At 43.7% G+C, this 27,702-nt stretch overlaps 1 protein-coding gene across 2 annotated transcripts in view; it reads left to right on the top strand.

Moving 5' to 3' along the window:
• The window catches only part of TXNDC11 (thioredoxin domain containing 11), a 132,680-nt gene extending 117,630 nt beyond the window's left edge, over positions 1 to 15,050 (top strand). For both annotated transcript variants that reach the window (XM_040356862.1, XM_040356861.1), the window contains 3 exons: positions 10,332 to 10,441; positions 10,555 to 10,635; positions 14,129 to 15,050. In XM_040356862.1, coding sequence (XP_040212796.1) covers positions 10,332 to 10,441; positions 10,555 to 10,635; positions 14,129 to 14,738 — 801 coding nt within the window. In that variant the 3' untranslated portion in view covers positions 14,739 to 15,050. The remainder of the gene's footprint in view (positions 1 to 10,331; positions 10,442 to 10,554; positions 10,636 to 14,128) is intronic.
• Positions 15,051 to 27,702: the final 12,652 nt, after the last annotated feature.

The raw sequence follows: 27,702 nt of genomic DNA, 5'->3' as shown, positions 1-27,702 counted from the left end.
TAATTTTCTAGCAAAAAAATAGTGATTTTTACATGAAGGAGAGAAGTGCCAAAATAGGCCTGGTGGTCAAGTGGTTAAAAAAAGGCCTATAAACGCAACTGTAAACGAACCTGTGTGCATGTACACATAAGATTAACATTGAATGAGTTCAGGGGCAGTTAAAAAAAAGTGTCCAACTGCCTCTAAATGTACGTTTAGCAGCAGCAGTGTACATGAGGCCTTATGAAGAGTGATTGGATTATTGCAAAGTCCCTCTTTGCCATGAAAATGAGCCTAATCCCATAAACATTTTTACTGCATTTGTGAAGGCAAGGCTTCAGGGCGCCCAAGAAAGTCCAGAAAGCGCCCGGACTGTCTCCTTCAGTTGATTCAGCTGTGGGATCTGGGCAACTCCCGTGCAGAGCTTGCTCAGGAATGACAACAGGCAGGTGTGAGTACGTCTGCATGCACAGTGAGGCAAAGACTTTGAGGATGGCCTGGTGTGAAGAAGGGAAGCAAAGAAGCCACTTCTCTCCAGGAAAAACATCAGGGACAGACTGATATTCTGCAAAAGGTACAGCTAAATAGCTTCCTTTACCTCACTGCAGTACTGGTTTCATGTCCTCATTGTTCGTTTTTGCTTTGAAGTTGCTGTAATTCTGCTCTGATCTCCACACTTCCTGCTTGTCTGGCTCCTTATGAAAAATCTCATGGCAACTTTTCACTGTGGTCCAAGCTGTGTGTCTAAAACTCCTCAGAACCAATCAGATTCATTTTAAAAACAAAACCCTGCCCTGGATTTGTTTGTTTTTGTTCTGTGGGTCTCTTTACTTCACAGAAACATGAAACCAGTTTAAAAACAAAAGTGAAACTAGAGGCACATTATATGATTGAATTTAATCTATTTTTAATCACTTTTAAAAAGAATCCGTTAACTGTTATGTCTCTATACCCTGTAAATAGTCATTTCAGCAAAAAAAAAAAATTCCTTTAGTGACCCTTTAAAGTATATTTTTAGCAGAGACCCTAGGGAATAAAATGGTGATCATTGCAAAATTTTATGTCACGCTGTATTTGTGCAGCGGTCTTTCAAACGCAATTTTTTGAGGAAAAATGCTTTACTGAACAGTAAAGTTGGCCCAAATTTTTTGTATAATGTGAAAGATGATACGCAGAGTAAATGGATACCCAACATGTCATGCTTTGAAATTGCGACAAACTACAGTACCTAAAAAAAAAATGCTTTAAACGGTTTCCAGGTTAGAGTAACAGAGAAGGTCTTTTGCTAGAATTATTGTTCTCACTCGTAGCCCCGTACACATGACCGGATCTATCCGCTGGGATTTATCCGGGGGTCAGTTCCAGCAGATGGATCCGGTCGTGTGTACGTCCGAGCGGACATTTACCAGCGGATTAAAATCCAGCCGACGGATTCCCAGCGGATAAAAATTTCTTAGCATGCTAAGAAATCTATCCGCTGGAATCCAGTCCAGCGGACTGATCCGGTCGTCTGTACAGACTCACCGGATCAGTCCGTCCGCTCCCATCCCTCGCATGCGTCGTAATGATTCGACGCATGCGTGGAAGTAGTTACCTTCCAGGGTCGCGATCGTCGCAGCGACGGTGCGGCCACGTCACCGCGGATGTATTCCGCGGTGATTTCGATCTGATGGTGTGTACAACCATCAGATCCAAATCCGCCAGAGGATTTATCCGCTGGAAACGGTCCGGCGGACCGTTTCCAGCGGATATCCTCTCGTCTGTACGAGCCCTAACATTGTTTCCCTTTTTTTTTTTTCTTTTTTTTTCAGCCAGTGGCTGAACGAAAAAAAAAAAAGATTTTCTCAATCCACACAAGTGAGGTGAATAGAAGGATTACCCCCCAACCACACCCCCTCTGTCAGAATACACTACTCAGTGGCCGTAGCTGCTGATCGAAAAAGTTTTCCAACATTTCTGACTTTTGATAAAGAGAAACACATGGATCAAAATTCATGTGGTCCCTGCTGAACCAGCCACATTTCAATCCCCCTATGGCCAGCTTGAAAATAATCCATTTACCAGTGTAAGCCCATTCAACATACATTATAGCTCTCATTAAACTTGTCAATGTGATGCATTAGGAAGTGAATAGAATTACTTTTTCTATCAGCCTTACTAGTCACATTCTTAATAGGCAGCACAAATGGTATATTTGTTAAAACGAAGTTCCACCCAACCTTACAAGGTGGTCTTAAACTAAGGACCACTCCTCCTCCCCTCGTTTCTGGCGCTCTCTATATATTTTATTTTTTCTTTCCTACCTTTTTTAAGAAGTACAACGTGTACTTCCATCCTAGCCGGGTCGCGGTAAAGTACGTCATGTCCTCTTCTCCAGCGAGCCCTCCTCCTTCTACCCCGCTGCCTTCTGGGACCTGTGTGTCCCAGAAGACGAGGTGGCCATTCACAAAGCACCACACATACGCAGTAGGAGTCTGTGAAGGCTCCACTGATTCCCTTAGTTGACATGGCGGAGCCTGCACCCGAGCCGGTGGACGAATCGGCCTGGGGGGAGGGGGCGACATTGCGGGTAAGTGTCCTTATTAAAAGTCAGCAGCTACAGTACTTTTAGTTGCTGACTTTTTAAAAATAAAATTGGGGCTGGAACTCTTCTTTAACCAGTTGGTAACCGCCCTATAGCCAAAATACGGCTACAGAGCGGTTCCTTTACTCTAGGAGGGCGTCAATGTACGTCCTCCCAGAGAGTGAGTTGTGCGCGCCCGAGCGGGCGCGCACACGCGATCGCCGGTGCTCGCCGGGTCTACGGGACCCACAGCAACAGCACTCGCGGTAAGGAGCCAATGGAAGCGGCTCCTTACCACGTGATCGCGCCGTCCCGGCGCGATCACATTTGTAAACAAACCCTGCGACTGGGTTACCTGCAGGTCATCTCTCTCCTCTCCTCACACCGTTGCAGCGTGAGAGAAGAGGAGAGGAGAGAGATTTTTTTCAATTAAAGTAAGTGCCAGCAGTGCCCCATCTGTTCCCCAGCAGTGCCATCTGTGCCCCAGGCAGTGCCATCTGTGCCCCAGGCAGTGCCATCTGTGCCCCAGGCAGTGCCATCTGTGCCCCACTAGTGCCATCTGTGCCACCTGTGCCCCACCAGTGCCACCTGTCCTACACCAGTGCCACAACAGTGCCACAACACTGCCACATCAGTGCCACAACACTGCCACATCAGTGCCACCTGTGCCTATAAGTGCCACCTGTGCCCATAAGTGCCAATCAGTGCTGCCTGTGCCCACGAGTGCTGCCTGTGCCCACGAGTGCTGCCTGTGCCACACCAGTGCCGCCTGTGCCACACCAGTGCCGCCTGTGCCACACCAGTGCCGCCTGTACCAAACCAGTGCCGCACCAGTGTCATCTGAGCCACACCAGTGCCACACCAGTGTCATCTGAGCCACATCAGTGCCGCCTGTGCCCATCAGTGCCACCTGTGCCCATCAGTGCCGCCTGTGCCCATCAGTGCCACCTGTGCCACACCAGTGCCGCCTGTACCAAACCAGTGCCGCCTGTACCAAACCAGTGCCGCACCAGTGTCATCTGAGCCACACCAGTGCCACACCAGTGTCATCTTTGCCACATCAGTGCCGCCTGTTCCCATCAGTGCCGCCTGTGCCCATCAGTGCCACCTGTGCCGCCTGTACCAAACCAGTGCCGCACCAGTGTCATCTGAGCCACACCAGTGCCACACCAGTGTCATCTGCACCCCACCAGTGCTCATCTGCACCCCACCAGTGCTGCCTGTGCCCCACCAGTGCCATCTGTGCCCCACCAGTGCCATCTGTGCCCACCAGTGCCACACCAGTTCCACCTGCACCACTGCAGTGACGCCTGTGCCCACCAGTGCCGCCTGCTAATCAGTGACCCCAGAGCCACAGCAGTGCAACCAGAGCCACACCAGTGCCACATTTGCCCATCAGTTACACCTGCGCCACTGCAGTGCCCACCAGTGTTCTGCAGTCCAGCCTCACTAGCCACCAGTATGGCAAAAAAAATTTTTACCACCGAGCAGGCCTTCCAGAAACTATGGGCGTCTGATGACAGCTGCGAGGAGTCTCTGTCCGATTCCGATTCGGCCTATGAGCCCGTAACAGGAAGCGGGTCTGATACGGATTCAGAGGAGGAACCTGTGCCCGTTAAAAGAAGGGGTTCTGGCGTGGAGCAGCCTACTACTAGTGCAGTGCCGTCCACCTCGCGAGCAGTGCCGTCCACCTCGCGAGCAGTGCCGTCCACCTCGCGAGCAGTGCCGTCCACCTCGCGAGCAGTGCCGTCCACCTCGCAAGCAGTGCCGTCCACCCCGCAAGCAGTGCCGTCCACCCCGCAAGCAGTGCAACAAAGGTCAGGCACCAGTAGGGTGTCCTCTCTGCCCCAAAGGGATAGGGGCCATGCCAGCCTTCCCTATGGCCTTCAAAACCCCCTGTGGCTGCCTTCGAATTCTGGAGCATCAAGTATCCCCCCTTTCACCGCCCAACCAGGTGTACAGGTGAACACCGATAATTTTGACATGATTGATTTTTTTCATTTAGTTTTTACAGAAGAATTATTGTCATCTATTGTGGCCCAGTGCAATCTCTACGCTCAGCAATTTATTGTAAGCAACCCCGATTCCAGCTATGCCCGCCCCTTTCATTGGAGAGACCTACCGTAGAGGAGTTTAAAATATTCTTAGGCCTGACCTTCAATATGGGTCTCTCAAAAAAAAACAAAGGGTACTCCTATTGGTCTACCAAAGCCATCCACCACATGCCCGTCTTCTCATCCCGTATGCCCAGATCCCGATACTTTATTATTCTACGATTCCTCCACTTCAATGACAACACCCAGTGCCCTCCCCGAAATGACCCTGCTTTTGACAAATTATTTAAAATTCGGCCACTTCTAAAAAAAAATTCTGAAAAATTCCCCCAGTTATATACCCCTCAACAAAATATATCAATAGATGAGTCCCTTGTAAAATTCCACGGCAGGCTGGGCATCAAACAATTCATCCCAAGCAAAAGGGCCCGATATGGGGTGAAGATGTACAAACTGTGTGACCGAGACACGGGGTACATCTACTCCTTTATTGTATATGAAGGGAAGGACTCCCAACTGCATCCCCCCGAATGCCCCGAATACATCGGAACAAGTGGAAAAGTCGTCTGGGAGCTCATCTATCCACTACTTGGAAAAGGATACCACCTTTACGTGGACAATTTTTATACCAGCTTGCCCCTGTTTAGAAATCTTTACCGGAGAGACACCCCAGCATGTGGCACAGTGAGAATAAACAGAAAGGGCTTCCCCCAAAAATTGTTGAATCAGAAGCTGAGACGAGGAGAGACGACGTCTTTACGGAACCAGGAGCTATTGGCTGTCAAGTGGAGGGACAGACGAGATGTCCACATGCTCACCACCATCCACAATGACACCTACGTGGAAGTCCCCAAAAGAAGCGGCCCAGTGCAGAAACCATCTTGTGTCTACAATTACAATTTATTTATGGGTGGCGTAGACTTCAATGACCAGATGATTGAACCCTATCTTCCCTACCGAAAATCCTGTCACTGGTATAAAAAAGTGTCCATTTACTTTTTCAGTTTGGCCTTCTATAACTCTTATGTTATCTACAAAAAAGCAACACAGAATCCCGTTCCATATCTACTCTACCAAGAAGACGTTATCACCGCCCTTTTGTTCCCTGAAATGCCACCAGACATTCTTCGCACTGATTGCGTGAGCAGACTTCACGAACGGCACTTTCCTGACAAAATCCCCCCCCCCGTCGAACAGGTGCAGCCCGTCAGAAGAAATGCCGGGTGTGCGCCAGAGGAGGAGTCAGAAGAGACACAACAGTTTATTGTCCCGATTGTCCCTCCCAACCAGGCCTCTGTTTAGGTGCATGTTTCCGCCGTTACCACACTATTGAAAATTATTAGGTAAACAAAATTCAAATTCCCTGTCATTTTCCTCCACACCCCTTATGCCACTGCACTCTACATACCTCTGCCTTCTCCGGAACCGACCCTGGACTGTTATACGACCACGATTTTGCCTAATGCTAAAAATACCTCTGCTTTCTCTGGAACTGACCCTGGCTTGTTATACGACCACGCTTCTGCCTAACGCTTAACTGTACCTACATCTGCCTGCTCTGGAATTGACCCTGGACTGTTTGACCACGTTTTTTGCCTGCCCCTTGGATTGATCTTTTACCCTGCTATGCTAGTGGGAACACAGGGGTCTCACACATGTGAGGGGCTCCAGAATTGTTTTTTTGGATGAAAAAACTAATTTTTTAGTTTTCTCATTCCCAGATTAGGGTCTGGTTGCCCGGAGGCTTCAAAGAGATTTGGGTGGGAGAAGCCTCTACCCCTGTCCCCATTCTTTCCTGGCCTTACTACCAGGACCAATATTTTGGCACTGCTGGCTATGTACCGACTATGAACAATATTGCTGCCTGGACAATTCCATTCATTGTCGCTGACCACGTCCCTGCCTGCTGCCTGGATCAGGGCTGCTCTCCTGTGGACAATTGCACTACTAAAAACACAGGTAATCCTTTTTTTTTGTACCCATTACTCAGCAGAATGTATTTTAGGGTGTAACTCTTGGTATGTACATGCTGTGTTAGAAATATGAAGGGCCTTTAAAAATGTGATAGATTGTAAGGAAATTGGATGTGTAATTTGTGTCCCTACAACACCTGATGGTGCTTCTTGGATGTTGGGTCTCTATGTGGCCAGGCTGTGTAAAAGTCTCACACATGTGGTATCGCCATACTCAGGAGGAGCAGCAGAATATATTTTGGGGTGTAATTTTTGCTATGTACATGCTATGTGTTGGAAATATCCTATAAATGGACAACTTTGTGTAAAAAAAAATGCGTTTTCATTTTTTTTCCACATTTTCCAAAAACATCTGCAAAAAAATGAACTGTTCAAAAGACTCATTATGCCTCATAGATTATACGTTGGGGTGTTAGCTTTCCAAAATGGGGTCACTTTGTGGGCGTTTCCATTGTCCTGGTGCTCCAGGGCCTTCAAAAGTGTAATAGGTGGTTGAGAGATTAGATGTGTAATTTATGCTCCTAGAATGCTTGAAGTTGCTACTTCGGTGTTGGGCCTCTGTATGTGGCCACGCTGTGTAAAAGTCTCACACATGTGGTATCTCCATACTCAGGAGGAGCAGCAGAATATATTTTGGGGTGTCATTTGTGGAATATACATGCCATGTGAGAGAAATAACCTGTTATAATGACAATATTGGTATGAAAAAAAAAAAAAAATCTTAATTTTGCAAAGAATTGTGGGAAAAAATGACAACTTCAAAAAACTAACTATGACTCTTACTAACTACCTTGGAATGTCTACTTTCCAAAAAGGGGTCATTTGGGGGGTATTTGTACTTTATTGGCTTGTTAGGGTCTCAAGAAATGAGAGAAGCTGTCAGTACTTCAGGTGTGATCAAATTGTTCAATTTTCAGTAATTGGTACCATAGCTTGTAGACCCTATAACTTTCACCCAGACTAAATAATATCCAATTTTTTTTTTTTTTTTTTACCAAAAATATGTAGCAGTATGCATTTTAGGCCAAATGTATGAGGAAAATTACTTTTTTACAAAATGATATGATAGAAATGAAGAAAAATTATTTTTTTTACAAAATTTTCGTTCTTTTTTCATTAATAGCGGGGAAAAAAAAACGCAGAGGTGATCAAATACCACCAAAAGAAAGCTCTATTTGTGGGAAAAAAAGGACAAAAATTTCATTTGGTTACAGTGTTGTATGACTGAGTTATTGTCATTCAAAACGTGAGAGCACCAAAAGCTGAAAATTGGTCTGGTTATTAAGGGTGTTTAAGTGCCCAGTTGTCAAGTGGTTAAAGGGTTTGTAAACCCTTGTTTAAAAATAAAATAACAATATACTTGCCTCCATTGTGCAGTTTGTTTTCCAGAGTGGCCCTGGTTGTCTTCTTCTGGAGTCCCCCAGTGGTGCTGGTAGCTCCTTCCCACAATTGGTGTCCACGTTGGAGAATCACTCTCCTTGGTGGACACCCGTGCAAGCACACTCCCGAGTCCTGCTCCTGCGTGTATTCACACAGAAAGCGGGACTCGCCCCCGCATCATTGGATTTGATTGACAGCAGCGGGAGCCAATGGCTGCGCTGTTATCAATCTATCCAATCAAGAGCTGAGACAACGGACAGAGAGGAAGAGCGCATCTCTGCCAAAGGGAACGAACGGGCTCAGGTAAGTAAAAACAGAGGGGCTCTGGACAGTGTCAGAAGTTGTTTTCACTTCAATGTATAGGATACATTAAGGTGAAAAAACATAAGGGTTTACAACACCTTTAAGTTTGATGATCTGCTTAGCCTGTGCTCCAGCTCCATAGTAATGCAAAGACTTTTTTTTTCACACCAATGACTAAACTTATGACATCATGTATAACCATTAGAGCAGGGGTAGGCAACCTGTGGCACTCCAGCTGTTGTGGAACTACATTTACGTGAGGCATTGCAAGGTTGGCAGGTACAATAACTCCCAGAGGCATGGGGTTGGCAGTTTGGCAGTTACAATTGTAGTTCTGCAACAGCTGGAGTGCCACAGGTTGCCTACCCCTGGCATTAGAGTATGAATAGGGTTTTGTTGGTTGGCAGTTGGTGTGAATCAAATTCTTAATAGTTTTATGATTTTGGAAACATTCCATTTGCACCAGCTGGCTGGTCACAAACTAGCGTGCATTCAGAAATGTTTGCCCTGAAAAGATGTACAGGCTGGGCTACTGAAACACCAAGTTCAGTACTTGTCCAGATAACTAAAGCTGTGTAAATGGACAGGAATTAGCAATGTATATCACTATATTATTAAAGAAACAAAAGGTCTTAAGGAATTTCTTAAAGCGTGTAAAGGGGAAAAAAAAATGCCCTTTATTGCAATTTTAAATAGTATGACCTAAAGACTGAGCAACCCCTATCCATAATATCCCACTGTGAATAAAACATTAAAGTTAAGTGATAACATTGTCACAAATTGCCATACATTCCAATACACATCAAATCTGCTGTAACAAACAATACAGCCCAAGACTATACAAAGTAATAAGATTCTTGTGTAACGTGTGTTCAAACTGTTGATTCTGGTCCTTCATTAACATAGTTACCTATAGTGCACTAAGTAATACAATCCAAACATGGACTGGGCGCTCACATGCTGAAGCACACAGCTGAATGTTCGCTTCTGCTCTCCTAGTGAGAACTGGTGTCCCCCAGATGGCTTTAATAACAGTGAAGAATTACAACATAAGAGGCATCTTTAGCTGTTATTCATCACATTCATCATTTCCCCTTTATTCTGTTCTTGCCAGCTGCTTATGCCATGAGGGTGTGCTCATCTGTGTTTTTGCATGTAATGTTTTTAGCATTTATTTACCATTACGGACCAGCTTGCCAATATCCTGCAGGCAATAATGTTGTCCATGGATAGTGATAATCTTTAAAATTGCAATAAATGGCATCTCATATTTATTTATATACATACATACACACACACACTAGGGGAAAAAAAGTATTTAGTCAGCCACCAATTGTGCCAGTTCTGGATTTGTTTTCACATTTTGTCTCTCATAGTTGAGAGATCATAGTATACACCTATGATGACAATTACAGGCCTCTCATCTTTTTAAGTGGGAGAACTTGCACAATTGGTGGCTGACTAAATACTTTTTTTGCCCCATGCCCCACTGTGTGTGTGTGTGTGTGTGTGTGTGTGTGTGTGTGTGTGTGTGTGTGTATATATATGTTATATAATATAATATATATTTGGGGCTGTTGGCATGTCAAGCTAATCACAGTAATAACGCCCCACACCAAAGGAGGGTAATATTGTTAGAGGTTGTTTTCAGCAATGCATGTCAACCTGATACAGCCAGACAAGGAACTCCTTACCTGAACTGAATACCTTAGGAGCGCCTAGTACAAACTTCCATCATGCTTGATAATAATTTAGAATATGTATTTAAGAACATCAGACAAAGCCAGTACATTTCTGGGGAAAAGGCAACCCACGTGAAATAATAAAGCCTGACAATAAGTTTGGATTAAGGCTAGTGTGGCCTAAGGGCAATGTAAACAGCCATACAAGTCTATGGAAATGCAAAACCCACTTAATGTTGATGCAGGTCAGAAGACGTTCAACTGCCAAGTGCACCCATCAGTGAATTTTAAATTAGCTCAGAAACATCCCAAACCAATGCTATGGACACCAGGTCTAAATCTGTTCTCTTTTACTGATGGATATTATAAAGTCGGATAATTTTGTTGTCTTTAACAGGATGTTTTGCTGCTGTTCTACACAACCTGGTGTGGCTTCTGTGCTACTTTGTCTCCTATCTTTATCCGCCTGGCCCATCTACTGGCTACAGATAGTCTCATCATTGCCAGGTAAGATAATTGTATTTTTATTCAACGGTCTTGCTGGATATATTAGTAATATTATTGTAGCCTTAGGAAAGTCTTGATTTGAATAATTATGTTTATTATTTCTCTTTTACTAGGATAAATATTGCTGAGAATGATCTCCCCTGGGAGTTTATGGTGGACCATGTTCCCGCTATCATGCTTTTTCCCAAAAATAGGCAAGTATGGCTGTTTCAACCAATTCATATTGGCAGAACTATCTTTACCTTCTAGAAAACCTAGCTTTTCACGTGCATAACATTAACAGAAATTTAGTTTTCTAGATAAATAAAATATAAGTAAATGAGCAAAATGTATTTAACTTTACTGTGATTGTGTGTTTTCATTGTGGTATTAATCTGCTCTTTGAGGTTTTTCCTAAATTCTGAAGGGCAAAATACTCTGATCCACAATACCTAACAGCATCCAGTTAGAAATCTATCAGCAGTCTGAATAAAAAAAATACACTTTTAAAAGCCTGTTAATGGCCGACTTCATGTGTTTTACTTTGGCCTGAATGGGTGGATAAAGATAAATGGCAATGTTTTTGAGATAACATCTAAAACATGCACTTTATTAAGTGTTCATTATTTAAAATGGAGGCTGTGTTAAGATTAACCATTGATGCTCTCGGATAGCTGTCATAAATACAAACCGCAGACCTAAAAGATCTGTGAGCACAGTGTGCGATTTCTAACCTATGCACAAAATGTGCAGTTAAAGAGGAAGCTGGTATCTAAAGGGGTTTTACGCTTGAATAATAATAATAATAATGTTGTAAAAGTGTAGAGATGGCATTTCCTCTCTGCTAAAAATACCTTGGCAAAAGAAGTGGAAGCTGAAAATACATTTGCATGTAATGGAGAAAAAAATGTCTAAATATAGTGTGTTCCTCTTCTTACAGAGTAGTGCTCAGATGTAGTGAACACTTGGCCTGCATTTTTTAATGTTAAAGTTGAACTCGGGGATAAGCAAATATAGATCGCTGGTGCTGTTCAGGTCTCCTGCAGATCTTTTTTGTGTATCTGTGTGCCGTAAATTCCGTATGGGCAAACCGATACATGGACAGGAAGAATCGATGAACTACACAGCATTCCATAGCACAGTGGTAGTTCATTGAGAACTACAAGCCGACAGCCTCAAAGGATGTTGGTACTTATAGTTCATTTACACACACAGCTGTGTGAATGAATGACGTGGCCATGTGGGCGGAGTCGCCCACGCTGATTTTAAAAAGTGACTACTTGTACAGGGAACTTCTCCCTGTATTGCTGTCTTGGGGAGTGCGGGAATCGGGTAGCAGCTGCAGCACTGGGAACATGTTGCATGTTCTGCCCCAAAAATGGGTGGATGCAAAGATGCCAAGCTTCATCTTCAGACTTGGAATGTACTACAGAGCAGTAGTGTATTTAGGTTTTGTGCTGCCCTAGGCCTGACTAAACTTGTCCAACCCCCAATTATTTAAATATGACCCACCCCTTCCTGTCAAGGTCACACTCCTTGCTGTTAAAGACCCACCCGTTTTTGAGTGGGGACACTATTTCTGAGGGCAGGGGGCAATGGATTCCCTTGATTTGCATATATTTCCTCTCACTTCCTGTTTGGCTATGGGGCAGGAAATGAAGGGAAATATCTACAATTGGACAGGGAAGGTAAAAAATAAACTGACAGGGACTATAACCCTCCCTTACTCTATCCAAAAGGGGAAAAAAAAGTGTAGCGCAAGCCGACGGGGAATCTTTCCGTGCTGCCCTAGGCCTGGGCCTTTTTGACCTAGGCCAGGATACATCGTTGCTACAGAGTGTCACTGGTGCTTGCAGTGGAGACACAAAATTGGGGTCTGCTAAAAATTCCGACATTTCCTCCTCACTTTTGTTCACTTGCTTCTGAAAATGCTAGTAGCCTGGCTATCTTTGTTATCTGTACATTCAGTCACTGACCCAGAAGAGGCCTCCAGCAAGCGGAGTTAAAGGACTCCAGAAATGCAGGCTTGGTCAAGGAATGTCAGCATCTCAAAGTGTTAAATCTATTGGGTCTGCATGAAAATTTGCAAAATTAAGTACATCCCATAGAAGTTGACTCTTTAAACAGGAAAGATTTAGATCTTCATTTAAACTGTTCCTTCAGTGCTCTTGGGTTGCATTTGCTGGACAAATTAGCATTGGTTTGAAATCTACTCCACTTGTTGGATATTTTCCTTACAGTGAAATGATTGTTTTCAAATTATTTGGAGACATTGTAAATCATTTGGCATACTCTTAGGTATCAACAATTGTCTTTCTGAAGTTTAGAGCGCTCTATTGATCTTGGACTTAAGACACCACACTCGTAATTATCAAAGAGAACACAAGACCTTCCATGTCTGAGGTTTAAATAAGACAATTTAATTTCACACTCTCTAACAGGTTCTAACCACTGCCACCTAATTTGGAATGCCTATTTTTAATTCCATTGATTTGTGGTGGTACACTGGTGGTGCACCTACTTGAAATGTTTTCATTCATTTAGATCATGAGACTGAATACACTGTATCAGTGTTGTGTGTTTTGTTCAATTATATTGCCTTTATATGTAGGAACAGTTTGAATGAAGATCTACAGTTTTTCTGTTCAAATATGTTAAAAAATGAATTCCCAGGACTGTATGAAAATAAACCATACTGGTTCAAAAGAAAGCTCTGCTGAACAAATATGTAGGCTGCCTTTACTATTCACTCCTGACATCGCTGGTTCCTTGGCTTTCATGCTGATCAAATGGCATTAACTCTTTAGGAATTGACAAGGAACAAGCCTGCATATCTGTAGTCCCCACCTCTATTTCTCTTTGTTTGATATCAGCCTCAACTGGGTCAGTGGCTCAAACTGCAGATAACCGAAAGCCAGGCTACAAGCATTTTTAAGAGGAGCGCGGCAAAGACAAAGAACATGAATGTATCAGGAAAAGTGTGACTTGTTCTTACTTTTTCACATTACTGTAATGTGCGTGTCTCAAAATACTTGGTAGACAGTCTAGTGAATATGTATTAAAGGGTCACTAAAGGATTTTTTTTTTTTTTAGCTAAATAGCTTCCTTTACCTTACTGCAGTCCTGGTTTCATGTCCTCATTGTTCGTTTTTGCTTTGACGTTGCTGTAATTCCTCTCTGTTCTGGACACTTCCTGGTTGTCTGTTTCCTGATCACCACAGTACTGGGAGATTTCGCTCTGTGGTCACTAATCAAGGAGGTGTGATTACTGTGTGTCTAAAACCCCTCAGCACCAATCCAGTTTCGTTTTACAATCCATCACTGCCCTCTATTGGCTCTCTGGCTCTGTACATCAGAGAACCAGGAAACAACAGCAAAAACGAAACTAAACTGTAGGTACATTATATGATTGTTTTTTATCTATTTTTAATCATTTTTAAAAGGAATCAGTTAACTATTATGTGTCTATACCCTGTAAACAGTCATTTCAGCTAAAAACTTTTTTTCCATTAGTGACCCTTTAACGGCTCTATCTCTTTCCCGTCATCCATATTTCCCAGAATGCTCAATGGCAGGAGTTTTATGGCCCAGGTTTGTAATGTTGTTGACATTGGTTTCCAATACAGGTATCTCTCAGACATAAGACCTATAATCTGTATAAACTGATCATTTCTCTGTAATATTCTTCGTATTTGTTTTTATTTTCAGGAAAGACCAAAGTGTATTGTATCCTGAAGATCAGCAGATCACCGTTTCAAACCTTTTGCATTTTATTTTAAAATATGCAACTCTTCCTTCAACAACAGCTGATTCCCCCGCCTCATGCCCCAAATACTATCTGCAATATAAGGAGGATCAGGTTTCATTTTTGGAACAAGAGATTCAAAGGCTGAGGGCAGAAATTAATGTTCTACACAAGGCTCAGGATCAGCTGGCAGAACGTCTTTCAGAAGCTAGAAAAGACACGCAGGACCTAAAGGTACAAAAGCAGAGATTAGAGCAACACAACAAAGCTCTAGAGGTACACAAGCAACAGCTTCAGTCACTGTATGAACAAAAATCCAGAGAGGTCGGGAGCATGGCTGACCAGATGAAAGAGCTGGTGGCCGCTTCTGAGCGTCTCCTGGCAGAGAATGCACTGCTTAAGTTTCTTATGATATCGCTGGAAGCGAATAAAATGAAGACTGAGACAGAGAAGTGTGCTAACAATGAGGATGTAAATCTGCCAAGTCCTGATAACACAGGTATATCTGAAGGAATATCTGATCGCTCCAACACAGATGATACACAGACAAGTCAATATAATACAACAGACTAATTTTTTTTTTTTTTTTTTATAAGACATTTGAAATATTTATACTGCTTTTCTTACTGTAAATATATTTTCCAGTGTAATATACTGAGAATCAATAATTCTATTTTTTCAGTGGCTTTTTGGTTTTAGAGTTGGTTCTATTTAGAATGTCAGGGTCTCTGTGCTGGGAAAAACTTACTTTTTTTTCTCCTTGGTGTGGACATAAATGCAAATCATGTTGGGCTGCAAACATCTTGCTGAGATGAATAAATAAAATTTGTTTAAAGTGTATTTACATCCAACAACAAAAATATAATATATTGCAGCTTAACTGTTAACATTTTTTTACTGCATTAGTCTTTTTTTCAGGCTAAGATTACTCACTCCTCTACTCCTAAAATGTATTTATGTTCCTAATTACAGGGGGGACTTCAAGCAACTTATAATTCTCCACACTCGCTTATATCCACAGTGTGATGCCCAGCTGCAGTTTACAGAGGGCTACGTACACTGCCCTTCCCCGATATGGCACTTCAGCTGAGTGGTTGACTGCTTGGGCATTGCACACTGGGGAGGCAGGGTGGTTTCCCTATACACTGAATTACTGGGTATTTCTTAAGTGGGGGAAAGGTAAGTATAGGATGCCTAACAGAAATCTTTCCTTTAAATAAATGGAGACTACCCTTTACGATTTAGCATACCAGCCAGGCAACTAACATCTTCTGAAGGAGGTTGTTATTATTTGCATTTCTCTTCCTAAAGGAAAAATGTAAAGCCCCTCCTGTACAGTGAGATTGTATATTTTTCTCCATATGGTTCTAGTGGTTCACTTCATTTATCCACCACAGCAAAACTGTTAAAGCTTTAAATAAAAGCTTTTTCATTGTACAAGAATAGAGCACAGTATGAAGGCAGAATCTGTCAGTCCAACTGCTGCTGTTTTATGGACAGGCTGCTATGGCACTCGGCACACCCCATTCTTTTATAGAAGTAGAAAGTGTGCAACAACAAGGCCGATGCTGGGCTATTCCTATCCCATAACAAGAAGTTGAATCCTTTATAACGTTCATGCCACAAAAGTTGCACTTAAAGAGACCCTGTTGCCAGATGATTTCAACAAATATCTTCTTAGATTTGCATATCACAAATTTTCAGCATAATTTTTTAACTTGTAAAAGCCTTGTTTGTGTAGACATCCCAAGGGCTTGAGACTGCTACTAGATGCCACCATCATGGGTATGTCAGTGGGCAAAGAGCTGTTACTTAGGAGTCACGTTTTAGTATTCCCTTCGCTCCTTCTACAGCCTCTACATAAAATGCTATGTAGACAGATGAGTAGGCCAGCACAGACAGTAATTAAACACTTAGAAGAGAGAGAGGGCTATGGCATGGTGGGTGCTGGGGAATTGAATCTTCCTAAAGAAGTTACATTTGCTAGCCAGTTCAGAGCAAGCGTGTTTCAAGTGGCAAAATTAAAAGACTGCAAGTATGGTGTTTGTTTTTTTTAAATACTTTATTTTTCAGTGCTTTTACTTGCAATTTTTAACACCTGGTAAAACTATGGGTAAATCAAAAATGACATCTGATGCAGTCTGTCACTAGCATTTAACACAGCAATATTTCTGAGTCGGAGCCCTCTCCTAATGTGTTTTTTTGTCCATCGATTCTGGCAGTTACTTAGGTTGAAAAAGAGACAAGTCCATCAAGTTCAACCAAAAGAAAATAAAACCATTATTTAGTTTAGTCTTCAGTGACATGGCACAGCAACATTGATGCCCTGTGGAAACAGTAGGGTGCTTTCACGCTGCTGTGCTCTGATTTGGCTGCTGCGCAATATACCCACGCTATCCCATAGACTTCTACAAAATCAGGCTTTTTGGTCATAGTCTTGGATGGACATGTATTTGTAAATTGGCTTTAGGTAAGAAACAAAGAAATCTACAGCTTAACTCCAGCTACCACTTTTTAAGGTGTTATAAAGGTTTTTTTTTCTGTTGGAAGAAATCGTGTAAGTGACCACTGTATGCAACCCATCTGTGCTATGTGCTGCAACACACTGCTGGTCAGAAAGACCAAAAGAAGGTTGTAAATGAATGGTTTTACTGGCAGGATCAACAAACTCAAACAGTGTTATGTCTTCTAGCGCAATTTACTTTTTACAAGATCCAAGTATTTTTACATCTTGGTGAAACAAATTGTTTACTGTTAAGTTATATGGAATCTAGAGACATTTTTAACAGTTTTTCCAGATAGCTTGTCACTAAAATTAGATAAGATGTACAGTTGTGTTTAAAATAATGACAGTCCAATATCACTAACCAGAGCAAATCACTGTTTTTGGTATAAATTCTATTTCTACATGGCAAATTTACTAGTAGGTGTAGTAGAGTAATAGAAAACCCAACGGTCATGACTTGCTTGCTGCTGATTCTGTGTTATTAAATCATTAATTGAAAGGGGCGTGTTCAAAATAACAGTGTGAAGTTCAATTAATGAGGTCATTCAGTGTGTGAAAAAACAGGTGTCAAACAGATGGCTCTAATTTAACCATTTAAGGACCAAGCCTTTTTTTTTTCCAACTTGGTGTTTACATGGTAAAATACATTTTTTATTCATTTTCAGTGCGAGGGGAGATAACGATTGCAGCAGCACTGTGGGCTGGATCTGTAGTGCCCACAGCACTGCTCTGTGCCCATTGCAGCCACATCCAACTGTGCTCAGCTATCCCTCCATACCCGACCATCCCTCTGTCATACTCATCCATCCATGCTCAGCCATCCACACTCTGCAATACTCATCCATCCATCCACCCCAGCCATACTGGACGATACCCAGCCGTACTTGGCCATCCTATCCATACTCCGCCATCCACATTTATGGTTCAGCCATCCCAATCCACAGCTCATCCATGCCACCTCAGTTCTCATCCATGCCACTACAGTGCCTCACAAAAGTGTAATGGGTAGTCAAATTAAATTTGAGAAATGTATGCCCCTAGAACTCCTGATGGTGCTTCCTGCATGTTGGGCCTCTGTGGCCAGGCTGTGGAAAAGTCTCCCACATGTGGTATCGCTGTACTCAGGAGGAGTAGAAAAATCTATTTTGGGGTGTCATTTTTGGTATGTACATGCTATGTGTTATAAATATTGTATACTGTAAATGGACAACTTTGTGTAAAAAAAAAAAAAAAATCATTTATTTTCTTTCCCCGTTGACCAAAAACTTGTAGAAAAAAAGACTTCAGGGCCTTCAAAAGTGCAAGAGGTAGTCAGGAAATTAGATGTGTAATGTATCCTCCTAGAACACCCTCAATTTTGGGCCTCTGTGGCCACACTGTGCAAAAGTCTCACACATGTGGTATCGCCATACTCAAGAGGAATAGCAGAATGTGTTTTGGGGTGTAATTTGTGGTATGCATATGCTGTGTGTGAGAAATAACCTGCTAATATGACAATCTTGTGTGGGGAAAACAAATTGATTTGGCAAAGAATTGTGGAAAAAATTACAACTTCAAAAACTCACAATGCCTCTTACTAAATACATTGGAATGTCATTTGGGGGGTATTTGTGCTGTACTGGCTTGTTAGGATCTCAAGAAATTAGATGGGCTGTCAGTACTCTTCAGGTGTGATACATTTACAAAGATTGGCAACATAGCTTGTGGATGCTATAACTTTCACAAAGTAATATACACCAATTTGGGTTATTTTTACCAAAGATATGTAGCAGTATAAATTTGGGCCAAAATTTATGAAGAAAAATTTACTAATTTGCTAACATTTTAGCAGAAACAAAGAAAAATTCATTTTTATACAGAATTTTCAGTCTTTTTTTATTTTATTGCACAAAAAATAAAAACCCAGTGGTAAATAAATACCACCAAAAGAAAGCTCTATTTGTGTGAAAAAAAGGACAAACATTTCATATGGGTACAGTGTTGCATGACTGAGTAATTGGCATTGAAAATGTGAGAGCACCGAAAGCTGAAACTTGGTCTGGTTAGGAAGGGGGTTTAAGTGCCCGGTGGTCAAGTGGTTAATCCAGGACACATATTACCGTATTTATCGGCGTATAACACGCACCCTAACTTTAAGAGGGAAGTTTCAGGAAAAAAACTTTCCACGGCCCCCTGCGTATAACACTCAGGCACAGTTTACCCTCTATTTTCAGGGTAAAAAAAGTGAATAAATACAGTAATTACGCAGGTTCTGAGGCTGATTTAATGCAGATAAGGCACCAAGTGAGTTTAATTACCACCTTAATCAGCCACAGAACCTGTGTAATTAATGTGTGTCCTGTATAAGTGAAGTGAACTCCTGCGCTGTCTAGAGTGAGGGGACAAGTGAAAAGTGGGGATACTGCTGCAAATAAAAAAGAGGTCTACCTCGATAGACAAAAAGTGATAATTGTAACAAGTGAAATATTTGCGCTGTCAAGTGTTATACAAATTAATGTGTGTGTGCATATAACCACATACATATACAAGTACAAAAAATGGGTGGGGAAAGTCCAAAAAAGGGGGAGTGACACTAATATACCAGTAAACAATATTGTTGAATAGTCATTAATCGAGGGCACAGTGCTGAAGAGGTCCAGGTACAACAAAATCCAACCATGTAGGGGTGCAGTCCCCCTTTTTTGGACTTTCCCCACCCATTTTTTGTACTTGTATATGTATGTGGTTATATGCACACACACATTAATTTGTATAACACTTGACAGCGCAAATATTTCACTTGTTACAATGTGTGTCCTGGATTAAAGGGATAATGTGGCAACCCTCGCTCCCGTAAGCAGCTGAGACAACCGGAGTGATCTTACGGTGAATCTGCTGTGGAAACCACTTTTATCAGAAACAGGACTGTTCGCCATTTAAGAATATACCAGGGTTATGACAGCGATCTGCTGCCATAACTCCGGTATTCTACATCAAAGTATCAACGTAAAACGACGGAGGGCGGTCCACAATTTGGTAAGGACAAAAGGCAGCAAATGTTGTATATGCTGGGTATAGTGCATGTCTCTCTGAAAATCAGTAAAATGGGTCGTTTAATTAAAAAGTTGATTTGGAGGGGAAAACATATAAAGAAGTGCAGAAACTAATAGGCTGCTCAGCTAAAATGATCCCAAATGCTTTAAAATGCCAACTAAAACCAGAAAGACATAGAGGAAAACTACCATTTGAATGGATCAAAGAGTAGCCTCAGCCAATGATCAGCTCCAGGGTGATGAAAGAAGTTTCCTGTGAGTACTGTAACAATTAAACGCCTATGTGACGCCAAGCCAGTGGCAAGAAGCCCCCGCAAAGTGTCATTGTTGAAAAAAACGTGCTGAAGAGGTTACAATTTGCCAAAGAAAACATTGACTGGCCTAAAGAGAAATGGCGCAACATTTTGTGGACTGATGAAAGCTAGATTGTTCTCTTTGAGTCTAGGGGCCACAGACACTTTTCAGGTGACCCCAAACATTCAGGCCACAGTATACTGTGAAGACAGTGAAGCATGGGTGGCGCAAGCAACATGATATGGGGATGCTTTATACCGAAGAGGCAATGCCCTTGAAATGGGTGTTTCAACAAGACAACGACCCCAAACACACCAGTTAGCGAGCAGCATCTTGGTTCCAGACCAACAATATTAATGTCATTGAGTAGCCAGCCCAATCCCGGACCTTCATCCAATAGAAAACTTGTGGGGTGACACAAAAATGCTGTTTCTGAGGTAAAAACAAGGAATGCAGAGGAATTGTGGAATGTAGTGCAATCGTCCTGGGCTGGAATACCTGTTCACAGGTGCCAGAAGTTGGTCGACTCCATGCAACACAGCTTTGAAGCAGCTCTCAGAAAAGGTGGTCATACAACTTAATATTAGTTCAGTGATAGACAGTGTTCCCAATGCATTTGCATGTATGGAAATAAAAGCTATTTTAAGGATTTTGCGATATACTCGCTTTTTCAACCACTTGCCTACTGGGCACTTTTACTCCCTTCCTGCCCAGGCCAGTTTTCAGTGGTGTCGCACTTTGAATGACAATTGCATGGTCATGCTACACTGTACCCAAATAACGTTTTTTTTTTTTATATAATTTTTTCACACAAATAGAGCTTTCTTTTGGCAGTATTTAAAGCAAAGTTCCACCTATATGCTTCATCCCCCCTCCTGTGTCACATTTTGCCACCTTTGAGGGGGGGAATTGGGGACCTGTTTGTCAGGTCCCCTTCCGGGAGACTGGCAATGGCCTGATTTTCCCAAAAGTTTGCCCACCCTCCTCTGCAGAATTTGTAACTGCTGACTTTTACATTTTTTTTTTTGGCTGGACCTTTTTAATTACCACTGGGTTTTTATTTTTTTGTTTTAAATAAACAAATAAAAAAAATGAATATTTGAGGGGAAAACAAATACTTTTTTCATAGTTACAATTTTTTGCAAACCGGTAATTTTTCTTCTTCACGGATGTGCGCTGAGAAGGCTGCACTGATAGGTGGCACTGTTGGGACTGCATTGATGCCCTAATTATCCACGTATATGTCCCTTTTTAGAGAAGCCGGTTATCGGCTCTCTTCTCTGTCAGCATGAGAACAGGAGTGCCAATAGCTGTGATCAGCTGTGATTGGACACAGCTGATCACGTGATAAAGAGCCGCTGATTGGCTCTTTTCCTCAATCTGTAATTGGCAGTAACCTCTGGACACTGCGATCACGGGAGGCCATCATATGACGGCTCCCAGAACTAGCCGGCTGCAAATGGTTAAACGCATTGCTATTATTTTTAACACAACTGTATGTACAGGGTAACATCCATATCTACTTATTTTCATATATACTGTATGTTTTGCTTCTTCTCTAGTAGTGGTGCCCAGTAAATGTTCCTCTCCATGTGGGTCTTAGGGCTAGTTTACACTTGCTTCAAAACAAGCTTTACTAAAGATCTCTGAATGCCGGTCACTAAATAAAATGGTTAGCTTACAGTCCTGTTTACACCTTGTGTTTGCTTTGGTTTCGGTTTAGTGGTGCTTCAAAGAACTCTGACAAAGCTTACTTGTAGCACCTGCGGCTTTTGAGAGGCTTTGATTCAGCTTTAGCTTTGCTTTGTTTTGGAGAAATTTCAGGTCTGAGATTGAGATTAGCTTCAACAGGGCACCACTGAAGCTTCATCAAAGCACCACCAAAGCTTTAAAAAAGCATCAAAAAGCATGTTGAAGCATTTGGCGCTTTAATGTGTGTTGAAGCCAAAGCACGTGTAAATGAGCCCTTACACTGTCACTTATTGTCTATGCACACTGGCTTAAATTGCTACTTCTAGAGGAGTTTAGCATTTTGCTTGTAGAAGCCACTCAGTATTATTCTGTGTGTCCATGCACATGAGGACATTTAGAGACAGAGACAGAACAAAAAAAAAAAACTCTTTACGTTTTTCAACCACTTGCCTACTGGGAGGAGTTTTCTGGTAGGAAAAAAACGCTAAACGTTCCTAAATGCCTTTACGAAAACATTTTATATTATTGTGTTTTCCCAGGGCGTCTTTCAGGACAGCACCTCGAGATATTGGCTCCTCCCTCTCCACAGGAAACACCTTCAATCCAAGATCTTTAAAGGGAGGCTCCTCCCAGCACACATCAGTTTTTGTGTTTCCTCCGACCCGGAGGGAACACCTTCCAGAGGGGAGTAAATATTTTTTTTGTGGTCCTGTGGGACCGCTTCCCTCTTACCTGTCAGGCATCTGCCTGTGAGACGTCCGCTCCCCGCGCTACCCGTTCGGTGGCGGTTAGTAGCCGGGCTCCCCCTTCCACGGTAGCGTGCTCAGTGGAGCCAACGAAAAGCTGGGAGGGCGTCCGGCGGCCGCGCGCGCGATTCGCGCCATTATTTTTCATACAGCGCGGTCGCTGGTGTGATGCGTCATTTCCGGCGCTTTCGGCTAGAGGAAGGGGCGGGGCGGGAGCTGGTGCTGATTTCCTTCTTCCGGTCCGGCGCAACGGCGCTTTTGGTCTCCGGAGAAGGGGTAACAAGCCACAGGGTGAAGCGCTGGCGTTCTGAGATGGAAACGGCAGAGAATCCAGCGGTGGGGACAGGCACAAGCACCAGCAAGACCTCAGCAGGAAGCAGCACAGTGAGTGTCCTTCCTTTTGATTTTTTCTGCCCTAAAGTTTTTTCTTAAGGTGGAGGGTCGGTCTCAACTTTTTTTCTCCCCCCCCCCAGTGGCTTTGGGGGGCCTGTCTGGGCACTAGTTTGGCTGCTGTCTTTTACTAGTGCACCTTTGCTAGGGGACCACATATGGGAACAGGGTTCTCACTAGGGTCCCCCTACTTTCTTCTGTGCTTTTTTTCAGGCTAAATCCGACACTAGAAGAAAATGCCCATCATGTAGATCAAAGATGAGCGATAGCTGGAAGAAAGTACTGTGTAAAGCTTGCATTGATGTTTTAATTCAGGAAGAATCAGCCGCCATGCGGGATGATCTGATCTCCTCAGCGAAAAAAGAACTATTGAGCACGTTCCAATCTATGCGTGATTCATTAGTTGCGCCTTCCACCCCTCAAGCATCCACTTCCCAATCTTCGCAGGAGTCAGGGATTGTACCTGAACTTGTTATGGTTGAGGATTCAGGTCCCGGGGACCAACACGGTAGCGAGGACTCAGAGGAGTCAGAGGGGGAGGTGATAGGACAACCCTCAAAGTTTAAATTATCCCTGGAGGAAGTGGAAGGCTTAATCAAGGCCATACAGGTTACTTTGGGCCTGACTGAGGAAAAAAGAGATTTAACCTTACATGACCGCATGTATGCGGGTCTAGGTGAACCTAAAGGGCGGGTCATTCCGGTTCATGCAGTAATTTCTGAGGCCATAGTTAGAGAATGGCAGGATCCAGAAAAGAAGCCCTTTTTTCCTAAATCTCATAAGAGGCGCTTTCCTTTTGAGGAAGATTCAGCAGCAGTCTGGAACAAAGTTCCTAGACTAGATGCGGCTTTTTCGCAGGTATCCAGGTCAACAGACTTGGCCTTTGAAGACATGGGGGTCCTTAAGGACCCCATGGATAAGCGTATGGATCTACTCTTAAAGAGGGCATGGCAATCAACCATGAATGGTCTAAAGCCTGCCATGGCTACTACATGTGTGGCCCGGAATCTGGAGTTCTGGATGAACCAGTTGAAAGCTCATATTTCAGCTGATTCATCGAAAGAAGAGATTCTGGATTCTTTTTCTACCTTAACCACAGCTGTAGCCTACATTGCAGATGCTTCAGCAGAGGCTATAAAGATGTCAGCTAGGTCCGCGGCTCTGGCAAATTCCGCCAGGAGAGCGTTATGGCTAAAAACCTGGCCAGGGGATGCGGCATCAAAGAATAAGTTGTGCGGCATTCCGTTTTCAGGAGACCTCTTGTTTGGTCCTGAGTTGGATAGCATCTTGGATAGGACCGCGGATAAGAAAAGATCTTTCCCCGTCAAGAGAAAGAGGCAACCTCCCAGACGGTTTTTTCGTCAGCAAAGAGGGCAAGACAAAAACAACAAACCCCAGGGGGATAGGAGAGGTTGGGCGGCCCAAAAGGGCAAGGAGAAAAAAGGAATCCTTTTCAATCCTCCTGCGCAGCCCCAGAAGTCTCAATGACTCGGTGACCCGGGTCGGCGGAAGATTGCAGAAATTTCTTCCGCAATGGTCAGAGATAACCACCAATGGTTACATTCTGAACACCTTGTCCCGGGGGTACGAGATAGAATTTTCGGAGACCCCACCACAAAGTTTCCGGGTAACAAACCTCCCAAAAGATCCACTAAAATCCCTGGCCATGAAATCCTCTTTAAAAGAGCTGATTCAGCAGGGAGTAATAGTGCAGGTGCCTCAGGCAGAACAAGGGTTGGGGTTTTACTCCCATGTGTTTCTAGTGAGGAAACCCACGGGAAAATTCAGGATGATCTTAAACTTAAAACCCTTGAACAAATCAGTCAAGTACAGGAGGTTCAAAATGGACTCTATTTTTTCGGTAAGGAATCTATTGACGCCAGGTTGCTTCATGGCGTCAATAGATTTAAGGGATGCCTACCTGCACATCCCAATCGCTCCGCAATCCCAGAGATACCTCAGACTAGCGGTAAGGAGAGGAGGGGTGGTCCAACACCTACAGTACAGGGCTCTCCCCTTCGGGCTCTCATCCTCACCACGGATATTTTCCAAGGTGATGGCAGAGGCCTTGGCCCCGCTTCGTTTACAGGGGGTGGCGGTAATCCCGTATTTAGACGACCTATTGATTTTTGCCCCGTCAAGGGAAAAACTACTGGTGGATTTGTCCAAAGCTCAGAGTCACTTAGAATCTCTGGGATGGATTCTGAATCTTCAGAAATCATCTCTAGTACCCACTCAAGAAATTATCTTCCTGGGCTATCAGGTGAACTCTTTGAGCCAGAAAATGTTTCTACCCCTAGAAAAGAAAGTCAAGGTCCAGGAGACCATTTCTCGGCTCCAGTCCAACCAGACCATAACTATAAGACAGGTAATGTCGGCTTTAGGGGTGTTAACCTCGACCATGCCGGCAGTACAGTGGGCGAGACTGCATGTCCGTTGCTTACAGAGTTTTCTTCTAAGATCTTGGGATCACAGTCTCAGCTCCCTGGACAATCTTGTAAAGATTCCATCCCGGGTAAAAAGATCCCTTTATTGGTGGAAGAACCAGCAGGTCCTCTCGAAGGGTCTGTTGTGGTCTTTCCCGGTGGAAAAAAGGTTAACAACAGATGCCAGTGCGTGGGGATGGGGAGCCCACTTAGAGAAGGATTTCATTCAGGGCTGCTGGTCAAAAGAGGAGTCGGTTCGGTCCTCAAATTGGAGAGAGTTAAGAGCGATCTCATTAGCTCTACAGAGGTTTGCCCCAGATCTAGTAGGCCACCATGTTCAGGTGTTGACAGACAATGTTACGGCTGTAGCGTATGTAAACAGACAGGGGGGCACCAGAAGCAAGCCCCTGCTGTTGTTGGCCGAAAGCACCTTACAGTGGGCAGAAAAGAACTTACTATCCCTCTCAGCGGTGCACCTGAGGGGATCACTGAACGTGGTGGCAGACTTTCTGAGCAGACATCAGGTTCGGGAGGCGGAGTGGTCATTGAGTCCAGAAGTCTTTCTAGAAATCTCCAACAGGTGGGGTCAACCGGAGGTGGACCTGTTTGCCTCGAGAGAGAATGCCCAGGTACCTCGGTTTTTTTCCCTGGACAGGCGGGTCGGGTCCCTGGGGATAGATGCTCTGGCGCATCCATGGAGATTTCGCCTTTGCTTTGCTTTCCCCCCTTTCCAGATTCTCCCGCTAGTCTTAAGAAAGATTCAGAAGGAAGGGGTCCCAGTCATTTTGATCGCTCCTTACTGGCCCAAGAGAGCATGGTTCTCAGCAATCCTAGGGATGGCAACGGAACCATGTTGGCATCTTCCTCTCAGGTCAGATCTTCTGAGGCAGGGTCCAGTATTCCACCCGGACGTATCCAGACTCTCCCTTGCAGCTTGGTTTCTGAAAGGAAGATCTTAAAAGATAAAGGTTTTTCAGATCGGCTGATCTCTACCCTGTTAAATAGCAGGAAGAAAGTCACGAGAGCCATCTATGCTAAAGTTTGGAGAGTATATACGTCCTGGTGTAATGCTTCAGCCAGGGAGCCGAGCAGTCTTATTGCCATCCTAGAGTTCCTTCAAGATGGAGCGGACAAAGGATTAGCGGTCAGCACCCTAAAAGTGCAGGTGTCCGCCTTAGCAGTTTTCTTGGAAAGATCCATAGCCTCAGAGCCGTTGGTAGCCAGATTTTTTAGAGCCCTCACTAGGGCTAGGCCGCCACGGGTCAAGGGCTTCCCTAAGTGGGACCTATCGGTGGTTTTAAAGGCTTTAGCAGTGAAGCCTTTTGAGCCTTTGAGTGATGCGTCTCTTAGGGATGCTACCTTGAAGGTTCTTTTTCTGGTCGCGATAACCTCAGCTCGCAGGGTTAGCGAACTACAGGCCCTGTCAGTAAGGGAACCGTATTTTTCATTATTTTCTGATAGGGTTGTGCTTAGAACAGACCCAAAATTCTTACCTAAGGTAGCCTCAGCGAGCAATCGCTCTCAGGAGATTGTGCTACCCACTTTTTGTTCCAACCCCGTGGGGGAGAAAGAATCTTTTTTTCACATGTTGGATGTGAGAAGGGCTCTGCTATGCTATCTCAAAATAACAGAGCCTTTCAGATGTTCAGAATCGTTATTTATTTTATTTGGGGGCAAAAGAAAAGGCCACCCGGCCTCAAGGGGCACCATAGCCAGATGGTTAAAATTAGCTATCAGGGAGGCTTATTTGCATTCAGAGTTAGTGCCGCCAGAAGGGATTTGTGCTCATTCTACACGTGCGCTTGCAACCTCATGGGCTGAGAGAGCTGGTGCCACCCCGGACCAAATATGCAAGGCGGCGACGTGGTCAAGTTTTAACACCTTTGTACGGCATTATAGGTTGGACCTTATTTCTGCCAAGGATCAAGCATTTGGCAGAAAGGTCCTACAAGCTGTTGTCCCGCCCTAGGGTGGTAAGTCTCTGGTATCCTCTCGAGGTGCTGTCCTGAAAGACGCCCTGGGAAAAAGCAAGTTAGTCTTACCGGTAACTTGTTTTCCAGAAGTCTTTCAGGACAGCAGCATCCCGCCCGTATATATGTAATTATTAATGTGCCACGCTGTGACTAACCTATGTGTTTATGTGTTCCAGCCGGGGCCGGAGGTTTCTCGGTAACAACTGATGTGTGCTGGGAGGAGCCTCCCTTTAAAGATCTTGGATTGAAGGTGTTTCCTGTGGAGAGGGAGGAGCCAATATCTCGAGGTGCTGTCCTGAAAGACTTCTGGAAAACAAGTTACCGGTAAGACTAACTTGCTTTTTTTGGCCAAAAGAACTGGTGTGTTTAAGCCCAGTGTGCATAAATCCTAAATAGTAACTGGAAAAAAAAAAATCCCTTGATGGCTTATTCTGTTATCTCAGCACTTGGTTCAGTAATTGTCTTGCATTTTCTTTAA

This window comes from Rana temporaria, chromosome 6, assembly GCF_905171775.1.
Source record: "Rana temporaria chromosome 6, aRanTem1.1, whole genome shotgun sequence".
In the NCBI taxonomy this organism is placed as follows: domain Eukaryota; kingdom Metazoa; phylum Chordata; class Amphibia; order Anura; family Ranidae; genus Rana; species Rana temporaria.
The sequence above is the reverse complement of the archived record's forward strand: the minus strand, read 5'-3'. Positions and strand labels throughout refer to the sequence as shown.